Source organism: Magnolia sinica, chromosome 11 (assembly GCF_029962835.1).
Source record: "Magnolia sinica isolate HGM2019 chromosome 11, MsV1, whole genome shotgun sequence".
NCBI lineage: Eukaryota > Viridiplantae > Streptophyta > Magnoliopsida > Magnoliales > Magnoliaceae > Magnolia > Magnolia sinica.
In genome coordinates this window covers 51,357,571-51,374,602 of record NC_080583.1, presented here as the reverse complement: position 1 = coordinate 51,374,602, position 17,032 = coordinate 51,357,571, and the positions used below count along the sequence as shown (strand labels likewise).

General features: G+C 39.8%; 1 protein-coding gene across 3 annotated transcripts in view; it reads right to left on the bottom strand.

Moving 5' to 3' along the window:
• The window catches only part of LOC131219133 (probable cadmium/zinc-transporting ATPase HMA1, chloroplastic), a 132,907-nt gene that overhangs the window by 61,645 nt on the left and 54,230 nt on the right, over window positions 1-17,032 (bottom strand). For all 3 annotated transcript variants that reach the window (XM_058214137.1, XM_058214136.1, XM_058214135.1), the window contains exons 5-6: window positions 7,386-7,581; window positions 5,694-5,806 (exon numbers count right to left, since the gene is read on the bottom strand). In XM_058214137.1, the coding sequence (XP_058070120.1) occupies window positions 5,694-5,806; window positions 7,386-7,581 (309 nt within the window). The remainder of the gene's footprint in view (window positions 1-5,693; window positions 5,807-7,385; window positions 7,582-17,032) is intronic.

Below are 17,032 nucleotides of genomic sequence, written 5' to 3'. Positions count from 1 at the left end.
CCTACAGACCTTTCTCCTACCCCACATGATGGTGTCCCTGACCCCAACCCCAACCCATGGCCTTTGCCAAACCCTTCTTTCCACCAATTGCCTTCTCTTCCATCACTACCTGGATGGAAAGAAGAGATTGAGGATGTTCTGGACCACCAAGAGGTCTCTACCCGCCATGGAGGATATCAGAAATACCTCATGAAATAGAAGGTCAGGCCAAAGTTAGACAACACCTAGATTACATAGACAGAGTTCCAGCACATTGATCCCAGCCTCTTCAAGCACTACCACAATTCTATTTCACCAGTGGCAAATTCTTCTCAGCCGAGGAGATTTGATGGAGACATTAGAGGACCTACTCGACTAAACTAGAGGCAGAGGCGACCACCGACATTAGCGCAACCCTCTTTGTGGATGAGAGAAGAGTTCCAGATGGGGCCCGTCAGACCACTTTGAAGACCCCACATGCATTAGAAGTATATCAGGAAGACCCCACATAGGGATTATGCATGTGGGCTGCTTATGAGACATTTTTAGTCATATTTTTTTATTTTCATGTTGATTCTTTCATGTTGATTCGACTGTTGGATCTTGCCGATCATGCCATCGGGCCACCAGATCTTCCAGATCTGGGCCCCTTGTACCCTGATCTTGCCTTATTTATGTTTTTTGTTATTTTATGATTTATTAGACGGTTGAGATTGCACTTAGATGTTTAGCATGCTTAATTTGGATTATGGACCATAACACTTAAGTGGATGGCAATTTTGTAATTTTTGGTATTTTTGATATCTAAGAAAGAGGGGGGATGCCCAATCCTAATGGTATTTTGAGTAAAAGAAAACAAAAGCATTGTCTCTCTTGAGAAAAACCCTTCTTTATCTTCTTTTAGGGTTTGTGAGAAAACCCTCCCTTCCAATTGGATTGTAGAAGGGCTAGAAGATTGCTTGGTGGTGGACTCCTCCAAAGTTTTCTTCCTCTTTCTCTTCTCCAACAAGTTACACAACTCTCTTCACTTTTCTTCTTCTTCCTTTTTCTACAACTCCTATAAAACCAAAACGCTTTCATCCCACATCTTTGTTTTTTTTACCTTTCCCCATCAAACCAATCAAAATCCAATCATCCATCGAACCCACACGTGTCCCTAATTCCCAAAATCCCCAAACCTCGATTCCCAATTCCCAAAACCCCCTATAAAAAAATAAATAAATAAATAAAAACTGATTTTCAAACAAAACCATTTTCCCCAAATCTGATTTTTATAGTGTCATTGTTTCTTCATGTGAATGTTGCCCTGCCTATGCTAGATTGGAAGTCTCAACTTCCAAGTGCGCCACTCTTGTGATATTTTATACTTTCATGCACCATGTGTGTGATAGCCTAGGTCTATTGAGTGGTTAATCTGAATTTTCATAACTTATGATGTGTATGTGCTTGATTTTATTTGTTGAACGCTTAAATCGATACATAGTTTGATCTCACATCATTCATCCTAGGCTAGTTTCACTCATCCTACATCACTACCATGGCAAAGGGGATTTTTCTTTTTTCTTTTTTTTTTTTGAGAGGCAACGATGATTTATTAAAAAGAGCATGCAAAACACGCTAAAGAATACAACACAACTATAACCAAAAAGCAGAAAGATTTACAGAGTTGGCGTCCTTGACATAAGGGGCCCAACTTGCCAAAGGCCACTTGATTTCCTTGATAACCTCCTGAACCATTGAGCTTCTATTCCGAAAACACCATCCATTGTAGTATCTCCAAATTACCCAAAATCAGTTATCTCCAGATGCCTTTACCAGTTTTTCCAACATCCACTTCATGCCAACTCCATAGAAGATCCATCACCGGACTTGGCATCACCCATGCAGTGTGAAAGACTGGAAGAACTAACAACGCTAATATCTCTAATTACATGCAAATTTTTCGAAAAGGACTGGAACTAACGACACTAATATCTCTATGTAAATGGAATTGAATGTCAAGTTCTCGTCCAATTGCATTCTGTTGAGATGCCTGTTTAGAAAGGGACTTTTTGTAATATGGGATAGAATAAGGGCCTATTTGTATTTTTCTGAATTTCTTTTTCTATAAATAGAAAAGGGGACTAGAACGCAGGAAGTTTCTCCTTTCCTCCAAACATTCTCTTCTTCTCCTTTCTCCCTCTCTTCTTCTTCTTTTCTTTCTACATTTCTCTCTAAGAATTATTCCTCTTTTCTACTTCGTATCAGAGCACGTGTTCCTGCATTGATTGGTGGTTCCAAAGGAGGAGCCCACTGCTGAAGAAGAAAAGTATGGAATCTAGAAGAGTGATTTTAGAAGAATTGGGTTTTTTTTTTTCATGATTTTTGGGCAAGTATTTGGTAGGGTTTTTGTTTTCATGAATAAATACTTCTGGAAAAAGCGGTCCGACTCAGTTTTTTGTGCATGCCATTTTTCCCAAGCTTTTTTGTGGAACTTCTCCACATTGACTGATGCAGCTGACCATTTTCCACCTCTAGAATACAAAACCATCTTATTTTGTTGAGATTGTTTTATAATGAGATTTGTGAACAGTAGTGCCACAAAACACTGTTTGAGCCCATTTTTTGTCCTTTTTTGTTTTGTTAGTTTTATTGTTGAGCCTCTTTGAAACTAAAGACAGTATTTTATTTTACTTGCTATGCTTTGGAGAATATAAGGTGTTGTTTCTGTGGGAAGATGTTGACTACAAGTGGTTCAGAGGCTACTTCCAATGTTTCCGGGGCCTCCACTAGTACGTGGATTCTTCCCCTAGTACTAGTAGAGTCTTAGTCAGTAGTAGAGGGAAGTTGGTCTGGTAGCTTTGTTCCTCAAGTGGGTAACTGCAAACTGCAGCTACCGGGAACACAGTTGTTGATTCCTCCTACTAGTGAGTGGTTCTAGAGCCATCCATGCATCTGGCTTATAGTGCAATTGCAACATTTCAAATGCATGGCCCGTCGGAGCAACATTAAATTGTAGCAAGACTACTTTATGAACTAGTTGGCAAGCTCAAAAATGTTTTCATTGAACCGATCGAGAGATAGGTGAACCAGTCCAATGTGGAGTCCACCAAGGTCACAACAGTGAAGGAATCAGCTATTGATGATTCTTCATATCCTAAGTGGAAGCAGGAGAACTTGATGATGATGTGCTGCCTACTTAACTCTATGCAGCCTCATATTAGTAGAGGATTCTTGTTCCTAAAGGCAGCTAAGGAAATCTGGGGTAAAATTACCAGAACTTATTCCCAGCGGTAGAATATTGCTTGTGTCCATCAACTACACAACGAGATTGCTAGTTTCCATCAGGGGAGAAGAGTTTGGCTACCTATTATTCCACTCTTCACAGTCCACGAGAAAAGTTTGATCATTATCAGTTATTAAAGCGGGATACTCAAGATGATGGGGAGAGGCATCGAAAATATGTCAAACAGAATAGAATATTTGATTTCTTAACGGGTTTAAAGTCCAGGCATGAGTTGAGCCGCATACAAATTTTGGGGAGAGATGAGCTTTCGACATTGGAGCAAGTTTATTCCCTAGTTCAGAGAGTGGAAAGGTGGAAGAAAGCCACGCAGCCAGTTTCTTCCGATAGCAATCATTCAACTCTTACAGTCTATTCTGGTTCCTCCAAGGATGGAAAATGATCCAATTGGAAGACTAGAGCACCTAATGAGAAAGATAAGTTGAGATGCAACCACTAGAGAAAACCCACCATACAAGACAAACTTGTTGGGATCTCCATGGTGGACCAGCGATGTTCACCCGTCATAGACAACCTTCTTTCGCCAATTGCCTTGTAGCTACCTCTACTCTTTCCTTGAGTGTTATCTCTTCCTCCACATCAATCCTCCCTATTAGGCAATCCTCATTAGCCTTTGATAGTTTATCTATTACAGAATTGGAACAACTTCGTTGTCTTCTTTCCCGATTGGAAGGTCAACCTACTTCTACTTTTTCCACAGTCAGGTAACCTTATCTGTCATTCCTCATCCATCCCAACCTCGATCATTGATTCAAGTTTATAATCACATGAAAGGTTTGTTTTTTTTTTTGGATGACGACAGAGTGTCCCCAGCCCTTTAAGGCGAGACTTCCCTATAGATGCATGCAATCACCTACCAACCACATGCATCGGGTAATCCACAGGGAGGGGAATCGAACTCGTGTTTGTGGGGAGTAAACACACAACCAAAACCATTCGCCCAAACTCGTGACAGGTCCAATCACATGACAGGTTTGTCGTCCATATTTTCTTCATATAGTCTATCTTTTGGAAAAAATAAAGTGAAATTTGTTAATAGATCCCTATCATTTATTTCTGGGAAGGGTGATATCAAACTTATTGATCACTTGACTCTGTCCCCACAAATTTAGTCTGCTAGTAGTCTCATGAAAAATTTGAACTGTCGTATAACTTTCTTTCCTACCCAATGTGTTTTCCAGGACTTGATGACAAATAAAACAATTGTTAGTGGTCGTAAAGCAAATGGTCTCCACCTTCTGAATAATGTTGGTTCTCCTTCAACCTTGCAGTCAAGTAGTAGTCGTAGCATCCATCAATTTCTCTACCTTTGGCCCCTTTCCACTTGGTCACCTGAATGCAAGCTATGTTAACTCTCACTTGTTTCATCATGTCTACTTACTACACTTTTACATGTCAATGTTCCTAGGAATTAATCAAAAATCGATTTCCCAAACTTAAATATCATCACAATATGTTTCATCTAAAATATTTGGGCAGAGCTAGAATCAGTCTTGATGATTTAAATGTCCAACATTTGGAAAGTGATTTTAAAAAACAAAGAATGGTTATCAACATTACCAAATTCAAAAGAGATCTAATCTATCACATGCACGGATCGATGCAATGTATATATACAACATGACTCGCACCGATATATCACGATAAATTGGATATTTGGTATATATATCGGAATGTATCAACGCTAATAGCAGCCATACATAGTATGTTTTGTCATGCACCTATATCATATGACTGACCTAAAATACCTATGGTATAGGCCAATATACGTTGAACACGGATTGCTTGTCACCGAAATTGAGGAAAGATACATTCCACCATAAAAGAAGCTCTACTAATCATTTCTATGTATTCTTTGTTCATGAGTCCCACAAAAGACTAATATCTCATGGTACCAAAAAGAAAGGGGGGGAAAAGTCAACTTAGCAGGTACCATGGAGAACTTGAAGGATTCAAGATATTGACTCAAATATACATTATAAGTCAAAAAATCAAAAGGAACAATATATGTCAAATCAAGTTGAAAAAGTAATTCTAGTTCAACTAGCAAAAAGAAATAGGTAGTATGTATACTTCATTGTACAGAATCATTACATTACTACTCAACATCTTGGATCAATTGGAACAAAGAAAATGAATCCGTAAAATCAAGTAAAAATAAGATGGATCTATAGAATAGAGTGATAGAAACCACAGCTTGCCGCTACAGGGTATGCTAGGGAGTGCTGACCACAAATAGGACCGCTATTATAACTGTTGTGGTCAAGGGGCAGCCCTCAGCTAGATGCCAGAAATGCATTTCGGCATGAAGACAGAGGAAGAATGCATGGAGCTTCCTAAAGAATTCTCAGACCAGAAGCATCTGCAAATGAAAGAAGAATGTACTGAATCACTACGTTACTATTCAACATCATATTTATATGATTCATACCTTACTTGCGCAAGAACTTATTGCAGTAGCATATGCCAAAGGAGCAACAGCCAATGCACAAGGAGATGCTGCAACCATAAGCCCCAATGCCCGGTAAATGGATCCTCTGGAAGCTACAATATTAATAAACGTATGGATAGATCATGTGAATATCAAATAGATTGCATAAAAGCAGTTCTTGATTGTGAAAATCTTCAACCAGTTTAAAATAACATTCTTTGGCATACAACAATAAAAAGTGCAACTCAGAATTCTTGAAAGAAGAATCAAACCTAAATATAACAGCAAAAGACCAAAGAGGTGAAAATCCTAAAGAACAGTGAGAAAAGCACAATTTTGTGACACATGATCTAATCGTGCTTTGCTTAAACCATAACGCCCTTGAAATACAGGTTTCGCAAATTAGAGGAAAGAACAAGCAGTTTCCATATGTTGAGTCTACAGTTTATACAAGACCCTACTGCCCCATCTAAAGGTGGCAACAAATGTGTGCAAATAGCATCTACACACGTAAATTGAAATTTTTGCATGTAAATGAAAGTGCACTTGGGTAGAGGGTGATTACCAAGGTATTCCCACCGCCCTGCCTCACAGCCTCACACTTTGTTTTGAAAAGAATATATTTAGGAATTAGGATTGAACCTAAACAATATAATATTGTGGTTTTCTTTGTGGAAGTTTTCATCAAATACAGTCGAAGGCACTGCATTCCATTTGAAATAAGTACTATAACTACTATGACAGGAGAAAACACGACGGAATAGCACCAAATTATCCTTCCCAAACAGCCCCACTCATTATGTTGAATCTATAGGTTGGACAAGACCCTACTGCACCATCCAGAGGTCGCAATAGGTCGTATGGCCATTTGTTCTAGGGCCATGTAAACATGTATATCCTTTAGAGTGATGACACATCAACAAGCATACAGTTTTACAGCCCATGGCTATTCAATACATGTGGTTACCATGGTTTGGTAAGCCAAATTCTAAACCATTGATCTCGTGAGCCCCAGAGTGGAAGGGAATGAGATGCCTCACAAATCTTCCAGATTGGAAGATCCCAAACTGATATTTGGACTATTTGTCCATTGAATGCTGGATTGCTATTTTTCTCCTTAACCATCTATTTGCTGGCTACCGTTAGAATCTTCCACTCTACCAGATTATTCAAAGCATCACCATCCATAGTGGCGGCCATAAAGTCAAAGGTTTTGACACCTAAACAGAATCACTGCATGTACAGAATCCTGCATCTCAAACTTCACGTTTTCTGATTCATGTGACCCTATGATCCTCTACTCATTACTGGTTTGGACACCTATTATCAAAAACTTGAGCTTGCAGTCTAGACATAGCTCTACCAAGATTTCCAAAAAAGTTCTCTATCCTGTTTCTTTTCTAGAAAATGGATCCATGGTGGTGAAAACAGCAAGAAAAAAATGTAAATTACTGAACATAACATTATGCAAGTCAGACCAAAACATAACCAGGTGTTGAATGGTGAAGATGGCATATAAGCAATAGTAACCATATCTATTATTTATGCCCACATAGAAATCCTCCTTTAAAGTAATAACTAAACCATATCACAGAAAAGAATGAGAAAACTAACACAAGACAGATGATGAAACTAATAGACATGTTAAATGCAGTTGTATTCCTACAAACAAATGAAACTATGATGAAGTACCTGAGGAGCCAATAAATGGCCACTTAAAAAGAAATGGTCCAATGAGGGCAACCGCAAGAGAAAGAACTACAACAACCTGGCTGTAACGCTCTCCAAATTCATCTAGCCACCGTTGCAGCTTTGGCTTATTTAGTTGTGCTTCTTCAGTCAATTGAACAATCCTGCTCAATGTAGAATTTTTCCATGTATTGGTCGCCTGAAACAAAATAGAAGTTAACTGAGAAGGAACATACTTGCATTGCAAAATTGCTGTTAAAGAATGATAATGGGCAAGATTGCTCTACTAAGTAACATATGAACATTAGAAAAAGAATGAATCAAATATGACAAAAGACAAGTAAAATATATATGTACACCAAACCAAGAGAATCTACCATTGCCTTCAAAATAGTGGTTTCCTTATTTCCTTATACAACAAAAAGAACACACACACACACACACACACACACACACACACACACACACACACACACACATATGTGACTGGAAGAAACAAATTACATATAAATAGTTCCATGGTAACATTACCACCATAATACAGTGCTAACATTTTGTGTCCCACCATTATGTATTGACCAGATCCAACCCATCCATCAGACGTGTCATCCCACGTTTGGCCATGAGCCCAAAAATAAACCTGATCAAAAACTCAGGTTGGCCACATAACAGGAAACAGAACGCCCACCATTGATTTCAAACAGGGCCAACCAGAATGTTAAAACTTTCTGGCATCCACGGGATCCCTCCATCAGGGGCAGATGTTTCATGTGCATGGATTGGATAGCATATTGACAATACAGTGAACCCTCCACAAAACCAAGGATGGGTGTTGCGCCTCGTGTAGAATGATGGAAACTAACCTAGGATGCAAGATTAGAGATCAATTACACACTAATTTCAGCAATTAACATGTAAAATCAAACATATCCACATAATAGAAATTCAGATTTATAACACGAAAGTCCTACGTTATCACATACGTGGTGCGCGAAAATATAAAATAATTCAAGAGTGCCTACTTGGAAGTAGGGACTTCCAATCTAGCGTGGGTAGTGCAACAACCACGTGGATAGACAATGATGCAATCAAAATTCTGATTTGGGGAAAGTTTCACAAAAAAATTCAGATCTTCATTAGGATTTTGGATTCATGGATGGAGATTTGGGAATTGGGTTTCTAGGGATTCAAAGGATAGGAATTAGGTACATTTGGAGGGAAATCAAAGAGGGAAAACACCAAACGTGGGCCCAGACGTGGCTGCCCGTACGGATGCATGTGCGTGCGTGTGCACGTGCAGGTCCACGTGTGGATAGGTAAGGGGAAAGAGAGGGTACATTGGGTTGGGTTTTGATGTGTTGAGAAGGTTGTAAGGGAAGGGAAATAAGGAAGAAAAGATAAGAATAATAATACCTTGTTGGAGAATAATAATTGTCTATCCTTGTTCTTGATATTATGAAATATTGATGGATGTTTGGATGGAAGGTTGGATGGTTAGATGAATACATGAGTTGATGTGATGGTTGGCCTGATTTCTTACGACAACACGTGCTTTTAGGTGCCCACAAAACGGAAACTTATTAAGTGTGCATTCTTTTTTCAAATTTTTGTATTCATAAATATGCAAATGTGTATTTTAGCATCTCCTGAAGTTTCAATGAAAAATTCCATCATTTTCCCATGTTTCCCTAATGTTTCATGCATTTTTGGTTATCGGCAATATCAATATTGTTTCTATATCCCCAGGCAACAAAACTTGTAGCGATGTCGATACTTTGAACGCTAACTATAAGTTTAATTCCCCAATAGCTAGAGCAACTTTGTGGATCTCCTTTGTTCTTGTAGATGTAGTACAATGCATCTACTCCATTCATCTAGCATCTTCTTTGTCAACAAAAATTTGTTGGAAGGACTAGGCAACCAAACAAACCCAGTTTCACCTAGTATCCTCCTCTATTCTATTGAAATATTTATTTCTGCAGCCTTTACGTTTTAATCCTTGCTATAACAAAAAAATTTACCCTATATTGAAATACAAAAGCACTTCCAAACCTCAAGGTGGTAAATAGGTTGGATTCTGGTTGGGTCAGAATCAACGTAATCTAACCCGATTATTAATTGGACCCAAGAAACAGATCTTTTTGACCCATCAAACCCAATTGTCTATGCCCATACCCAGGACAAAGTCGGACCAAGTGTGAGGGGTTTATCCATTTGAATTGGCTCATTGACTCTCTAGAGGTGTAAACGGTGGTCAGAACAAGGCATCTCATATTCGATACGGATCTACTCCAATTCCCAATCAGAACCTAAGACCTAGATTTGAATTCAACCCAACATATTCAAAATGTGGTTCCTGACTTATAGGAGTTCCCACATATTATGCCACTTTATTAATGAAGACAAATATCTAAACTAAAACAAGCCAACATGGCCAAGTACTGAATAACCAGTTGCCTATAATTTGCTCAACATAACCTTGTAAGTGAAATGTGAGATACCACCCCTTAGAAATTAACCAAAGCCAATAAACAAGATAACATGACAAAAGCCTTTTCTTATGGTAACTGAAATTTTTTATTAAAAGAAGAGGAGAAAAAGGTACAAGGACTGAATCTTAACAGGCTCTCCATTCACCATCTTCCGTATAGATTTGTTGGCTCCTTAGATTCCATTGCCAAACCATACAAAATTATAAATAGAACCCTCAACCGATATGCAGAAAACTATAGGAGAGATGTATTGTCATGTACTTAATAATGTGTGTATACAATCTTTTTGTGCTCCTCTGGAGTATGTAATAGTCTCCTTAAGTAATATATCAAAAGGGTGTGCTAGGGTTGCTTTTTCCCTAACACACGCACTAAGGTTCTCTCCAAAACTACTCTCTCTTTCTTCCTCTCTTCACTCTCCTCTCATACTCTTCCTCCTAAACCTCACAAACCAACTTCGTACCAAAGACTGGAACTTCGCATTGATTGACAACACAGGATTTTGCTGACATTAGCAACTGTACGGCTGACGTCAACTATTTTACGATCCGTACGGCTTCTTTTTTATCAGGAAGAATGTGGTTTGGTAGATCTTGAATTTAGAAGAATTATGGTGATTTTTGTGAGATTTTTAGAGCATGTTTAATGTATGTTTCACTCGTTTTTCTCCTCTAGCAGAAAAGCCACAAATTTCTATCTTTCTTCGATTTCTCCCAAATCGATAGCTATTTCCTTAGATTTCTTTCATATGTTGCATCGGATTTGTTGTGTTCAACTCCTCATGGAAGTGTTTCAAAGAAAGAAAGCGATTTGAGGGAGCTATGACACCAAACAGGGGATCTAGGTGTACACCAGATCTCACCGTGTATGTGTTAGTGGTTGAACGTCATGCGTAGGGTGGTATTTGTGTTGGGTTTGAGCCTTTTGTGACTCTGGTTGTTGCATAGCTCCTTCCATGTTTCTGAACCCTCGGACCCTCATCTGGAACTTCATCTCGTTTCTACCCTGTGGTCCTCTTCTTGAGCTATTTTTCTCGTGGGTTCTTGTGTGTGGACCCCTATAGAGGACAAGATGCCATCAGGATCAAGTGTGGGTCCTTTGGAATCGCATCCCTTGCTAATCACAACAGTAAAGCTAAACGGTAATAACTACTTGCAATGGGCACAATCTTTAAAATTGTTTCTAGGGGGGAAGAGACAGATTGTCGTATATACCAGACGAAGCTCCACATTCTACATATGCGAATTTCAAGTCTTGGACAAAGGAAAACTACCAAGTCATAGCTTGGCTACTTAGCAGTATGGAACCAACTATGAGCAATTTCGTTATGTTTCTAACCTCGGCTAAGAAGATATGGGACATTATTCATGACATGTACTCAGAAGGTCAGAATATAGCACAAATGTTCACATTGATCTCAGACATTGGAAGGTTTCAACAAGACTCAAGATCCCTGAAGGAGTACTTCTCTGCTCGTCGAGGTATGTGGGATGAGTTGGACCTCTATGATCCCCTTCCCTCTAATTGTACAGTTGATCATGAGCATGTATGGAAGCAAAGTGAAGAGACTATAATCACGCAATTTGTCTGGTCTCAACCAAGTATCATGGGGTTCGGAGATAAATTGTCAACATGACTCCACTTTGTTTCGACAAGAAACAAATATATTTCGTTTGGGGAATTATCATTCAATAATAACAAAGAAAATAAAAGAACATTCATCATCTTTAGATTTCATTCATTCTGAGTTTCAATTACATCCTCATGTTTCCCTTGACTCTGAAACAAAGTACAATGAATCAATATAGTAGAAGAAAGAAAAAAAAAAAGCAATTTCAATGGTAATTTCGGTAGCATTTATACTATGAAAGAAGCCGCCATAACAACAGAAGAATCACACGAATTCAAGATTTTATGTTCCACAACAATACGCATATGCTATGCACATAGGGGAATAAACTGTGGATGAATCTAGGACATATTATGCTGGCTACATAGACCTGTTGCACGGGTTACATGAGCCTGTTGCGCGCGACAGGGTATCCTGTCTTAGAGAATGGGCGCGTAACAAGGACGGAATCCTAAGAATTCCAAATACTCTCAATTCTCCCTATCTGAATTCTCTCTGATCCTCCTTGCTCCAAAACTGTTGCGCGGATAGGATGATTGCGAGGTGGGAGCCTTCTCCACTCTCTTTCCTTTCTCCACTCCGAATTCTCCTCCTTTCCTCTTTCTCTTTCTTCCAGACTGTTGCGCGAGTCAACCTGGTGCGCGAATGGATTCTTTCCTCTCTCCAGGAACTCTCCAATCTTCCTACTTTCTGATCTCCCTCAATGAGGAGAAGAAAGGTGTATTTATAGGCAACCCATGCTTCCGCCCAAACAGGACGGGGCATGGGATGACTGGTGCGCGCAACAAGGAAAGAAACCAGGGGATGCCAGCGCGCATTGGGGGAAGTTAAGCAGGGACACTAGCGTGCAACAGGTCTTTAAGGTGTAACCGCGCAACAAAGCGCCTGTCCTGGAAGTTTGGCCCCGCAACAAGGAAGAATTAAGCAGGGGGAGCTAATCCCGCGTAGCAAGAAATCAGGCAGGGAGACTGCGTGAAACAAGGGATCAGTCAGGGGGACTGAGTCGTCCACCTCGCAACAAGACTTTCAGAATGGGAGAGGGGCCATGCAACATACATCAGGAAGAGAGAGAGGGTGCGCAACATAAGGAGAAACTTCGAGACTGATGTGACCAAACAAAACTCCTATTTGACTCTCATATATTTTTTGTGCCCCAACACACTTCCTTAACCGCTGTCTATGACATGTGTTAAAGGATCACTACATCATTCATTGCTCCCATTGCCTCACCGGATCAATATGTGTATGTTGTTGGCAATGTTTAAATTATCGGTGATAATATCGAATTATCGCTAATAATTTCGGTATCGATGGAGTTGTGACACCGAAACTCGCTTTTTTCATTTCTCCTCCTAATATCGCTGATTTTTCAGCGATTTTAACGATTCTTTGCGAAGAGCCCAATTGTCAATGACAAATCGTTGTATCTACTTACCCGGTCACGAGATTATTGTAGCCAACAACCCCTTTTCGATGATAAAAGGACCGATAACATCGGGGCGCTACATAAATAAGCAAAATATCCAACCAAAAAAAAGGGGGAGGGGGGGGGGGGGGGGGGGAATCGTGGATTTTCGTACTTGTAGAAGAGGATTGCTAAAAGAAAATGGCAGTGGGCCAATCGTAGAAGAGGATCGGTGATCGGAAATTACAGTGGGCCAATCGATCGATCGATGTGCTGCAAGTGCCATCCAATCTCTACTTTCCACTTTTTTTCTTCGAATATATCAAAATTTTCAAACCAAAAGAGGATTTCACCGAAGAATCTGCTAAAGATTAGGGATTTGGAGAGATCTCTTTCGGAAATTTAGGTTTTTGAGGCTTTGCGTCCGGAACCCTCTTCTATTTCGAAAATGGCCTCTCAAAGGGTTTTTACGAGAGCAGATTTGCATGGTGTGTGGATGCCAACCTCAGTGGCGTGTAGACGTCACCAAGTTCTGTGGACCCCACCATGATGTGTGTTATATCCACTCTCCATCCGTTTAGCGAGATCATTTTAGGTCGTGACCCCAAAAATGAGTAGATCCAAAGTGTGAGTTGACCACACCACCAACTCGAAGGGTTTTTACTGGAGCGGATTTGCGTGATGTGTGGATGCCAACCTTAGTGGCGTGTGGATGTCACCAAGTTTTGCGGACCCCACCATGATATATGTTTTATATCCACACTCTCCATCCATTTAGCGAGATCATTTTAGGTCATGACCCCAAAAATGAGGCAGATCCAAAGCGTGAGTGGACCACACCACAAAGGCAGTAGGAACAATTATTCTTACCGTTGAAACCTTCCTAGGGCCCACAGTGTTGTTTATTTGTCATCTAAGTTGTTCATAAGATCACACGGATATGTATGAAAGTAAAACACAAAAATGACACAGATCCAAAACTTATGTGGCCCCTAATGATTTTTCAACGGTAGGCGTTCAATTCACATTGTTTCCTGTAGTGTGGTCCATTTGAGCATTGGATATGCTTCATCTTTAGGATCAAGCCCTAAAATTATCTGGTAAAATGGATGGACAAGGTAGATGAATTACATAAATCACAATGGGGCCCACAGAGTTGACTCGGTGCGATAAGTGTACCGATTTACGCGGTGCGCATTTCACTTCCTACGAAGTCGTTGGGCGTGCGACTTGTTTGGATCCGTGCGCTGGTGGGTCCATGCTCTGTTGGGCCATCATAATGATAAACATTTTATCAATGTTGTCCATTTATTTTGACAAATAATTTTAGGGCATGAGCCCAAAAATTAGGCAGATCTGCATCTCAAGTGGACCACACCAAGGGAAACAGTGGTGATTAAATGCCACCATTAAAAACTTCCTAGGACCACTATAATGGTTTTTTTGCTATCCAACCTCTTGATTAGAGGTCACATGGACCTCGATGAAGCGAAAACACAATTTAGATTGTGTTAGAATTTGCCACATGTACCATTTTCAAATGCTAGGTATCAAGTGTCATACGCAGCTAGAGTATCAAATACCTTCCATTTATGAAACGGAAGTGATTAGTTGTTACCCTTACTGTGTGGGGCCCAAATTGATGAATGTTTTCGACATCCATGTTGCCCAACCATTTTTTCAGCTCATTCAAGGACCTTATCCAAAAACTTAAGCAGATCCAAGTCTATGGAGGATCACACCATTGGAAAAAGTAGTGAATGACTATTAAAAGCTTTTTGTAGGCCTCAAAAGTCTTAGATCAAGCTAATATTTGTATATTCCTTTCATCCAGTTCCGGTTGACCTTATCAACGGGTTGGATGGCAAAAAAGCATTACGGATCTACTTTACAACGGCGATTGAACACCTGGTAGTGACAAAAGTTTTCTATCAAGATGGTATTTGTTCCTGCAATTTATGTGAGTGGTAATAATTGTATTAATGGTTTGGATGGCATATAAACATCATATGGTCAGCTACGGCCTACTGGAAGGTTTCAATGCATTGTCGTTCTCACTGTTTTGTTGGTATGGCCCACCACCTGAGTTTTGGATCTTCATGACTTTTAGAACACTGTCCTAATTGTGGGGGGGGGGGGGTACGGGGAGGGGTTGGGTTAATACCACACGAAACAATGGGGATTGAACACCTGGCAGTGACAAAAGTTTTGTATCAAGATGGTATTTGTTCCTACAATTTATGTGAGTGGTAATAATTGTACTAATGGTTTGGATGGCATATAAACATCATATGGTTAGCTACGGCCTACTAAAAGGTTTCAATGCATTGTCGTTCTCACTGTTTTGTTGGTTTGGGCCACCACCTGAGTTTTGGATCTACTTGACTTTTAGAACACTATCCTATTGTGGTCTTTCAAAACAGATGGTAGGAGTGGATTTGTGATGTACATCTCTATCATGCAAAAACCACACTGATCGGATAATCCAATCCATCCTTGATTTGGCCTCTTTGAATTCATTTACTTTTACATGTCTTAATTATTGTATGCTAGCTGCATCTGTAATATAATTTTGGTTGCTATTGGAGTGATTTTTTTATAGCATTGCATGCTTTTTTGGTCCCATTAAATGAAAAATTAATATGTAATGTATTCTTTTCGCAATTATTTTTATTCCTAAACATGCAAATGTGTATTTAGGCATGTCCCGAAGTTTCACTGAAAAATTCCATCGTTTCCCTATATGTTTCACTCTTTTTCACCACATTTTTGGTTATTGGCGATAACGATATTATATATTTATCTCTGGCCAGTGAAACTTGTGGCGATATTGAAAACTCAAACAATGGTTGCTGGAGACCGGTCTTCATTTAGCCATGATTCTAAAGTTCCTACATGGGGTGCTCAATGACGTGGACAAGTTTCTGGATCGAGCACTCGAGACAGAGGTCGTGATGTTGATCGTGGAGGACATGGTAGTCATGGTCATGATGGACGAGGACATAGTCGTGATGGATCTTGTTATTGCACTCATTGTGGGGGTACCAACCATTCTATTGATCATTGTTGGGATCTTGTAGGTCGCCCACCTCGGGCAAGCGTGTCCTTACTGATGGTGACTCTACTAGCTCCAAAAAGACTTAAGGGTAGATGGCAACAAAGAAGTCTCCCTCCAGTGATTTCGTTCTCCTATCTCGTGAGGCCTATGATGCCTTGATGCGACTGCATGTTCGTGAAGTCCTTGACACTTCTAGAGCCTCCATAGCCTAGTTAGGTACTACCTTCCATGTGGCCTCTCCCTCTTCCTCCTTTCATTGACTCTGGAGCCATCTCCCACATGAACAACAGGCCTCATCTATTTAGCTCTTATTTTCCTTTTATCCAGTCACACTCAGTTAGAGTTGTTGATGGAACCTAAACTTCTGTATCTGGATCGAGTTCCATTACAATCTTTCCTACTATGCACTTATCCTCAATCTTGCATCTACCTAGTTTTCCCCTCAATTTATTATCTATTAGATCTCTTAGGAAGTCTTTGAATTGTTCAGTAAAATTCTTTCCTTCTCACTGTGTGTTTCAGGACCTCCAGACGAAGCAGACAATTGGTGGGGGCCATGAACGTGGAGGAATTTAATTCCTTGATTAGGCCCCTACAATAGCTTCCAGTGTCTTGTCCTTGGATAAAGAGTCAGCGTCCAGATGGCATTGCCGTTTAGGGCATCCATCATTGTCTAGGCTAAAACTTTTGTTCCCTTCCATACCCATATCAAACCTTTAGCTTGTGAAACTTTTGAGTTCTCCAAACATCATTGGGCTATGTTTCCTCCTAATTTATCTGAGAGGAAACCCATCCCATTCGAGTTGGTTCAGTCCGATGTTTAGAATCCTCTTATCACCTCTTTTTGGATATCGATACTTTGTTACATTTATTTATGATTGCACACGGATGGCTTAGGTTTTCCTTCTAAAATCCAAGAATGAAGTTTTTAGTATGTTCAAACTTTTTTACAATGAAGTGACTAACTATCAACACCTAAATATTGCATATTTATCCCCTATATTGCATCCTTTTTCCCTACATCTGAGTGTTTAAATGGCTTAATTAAGTATGTTTTCATCTTAC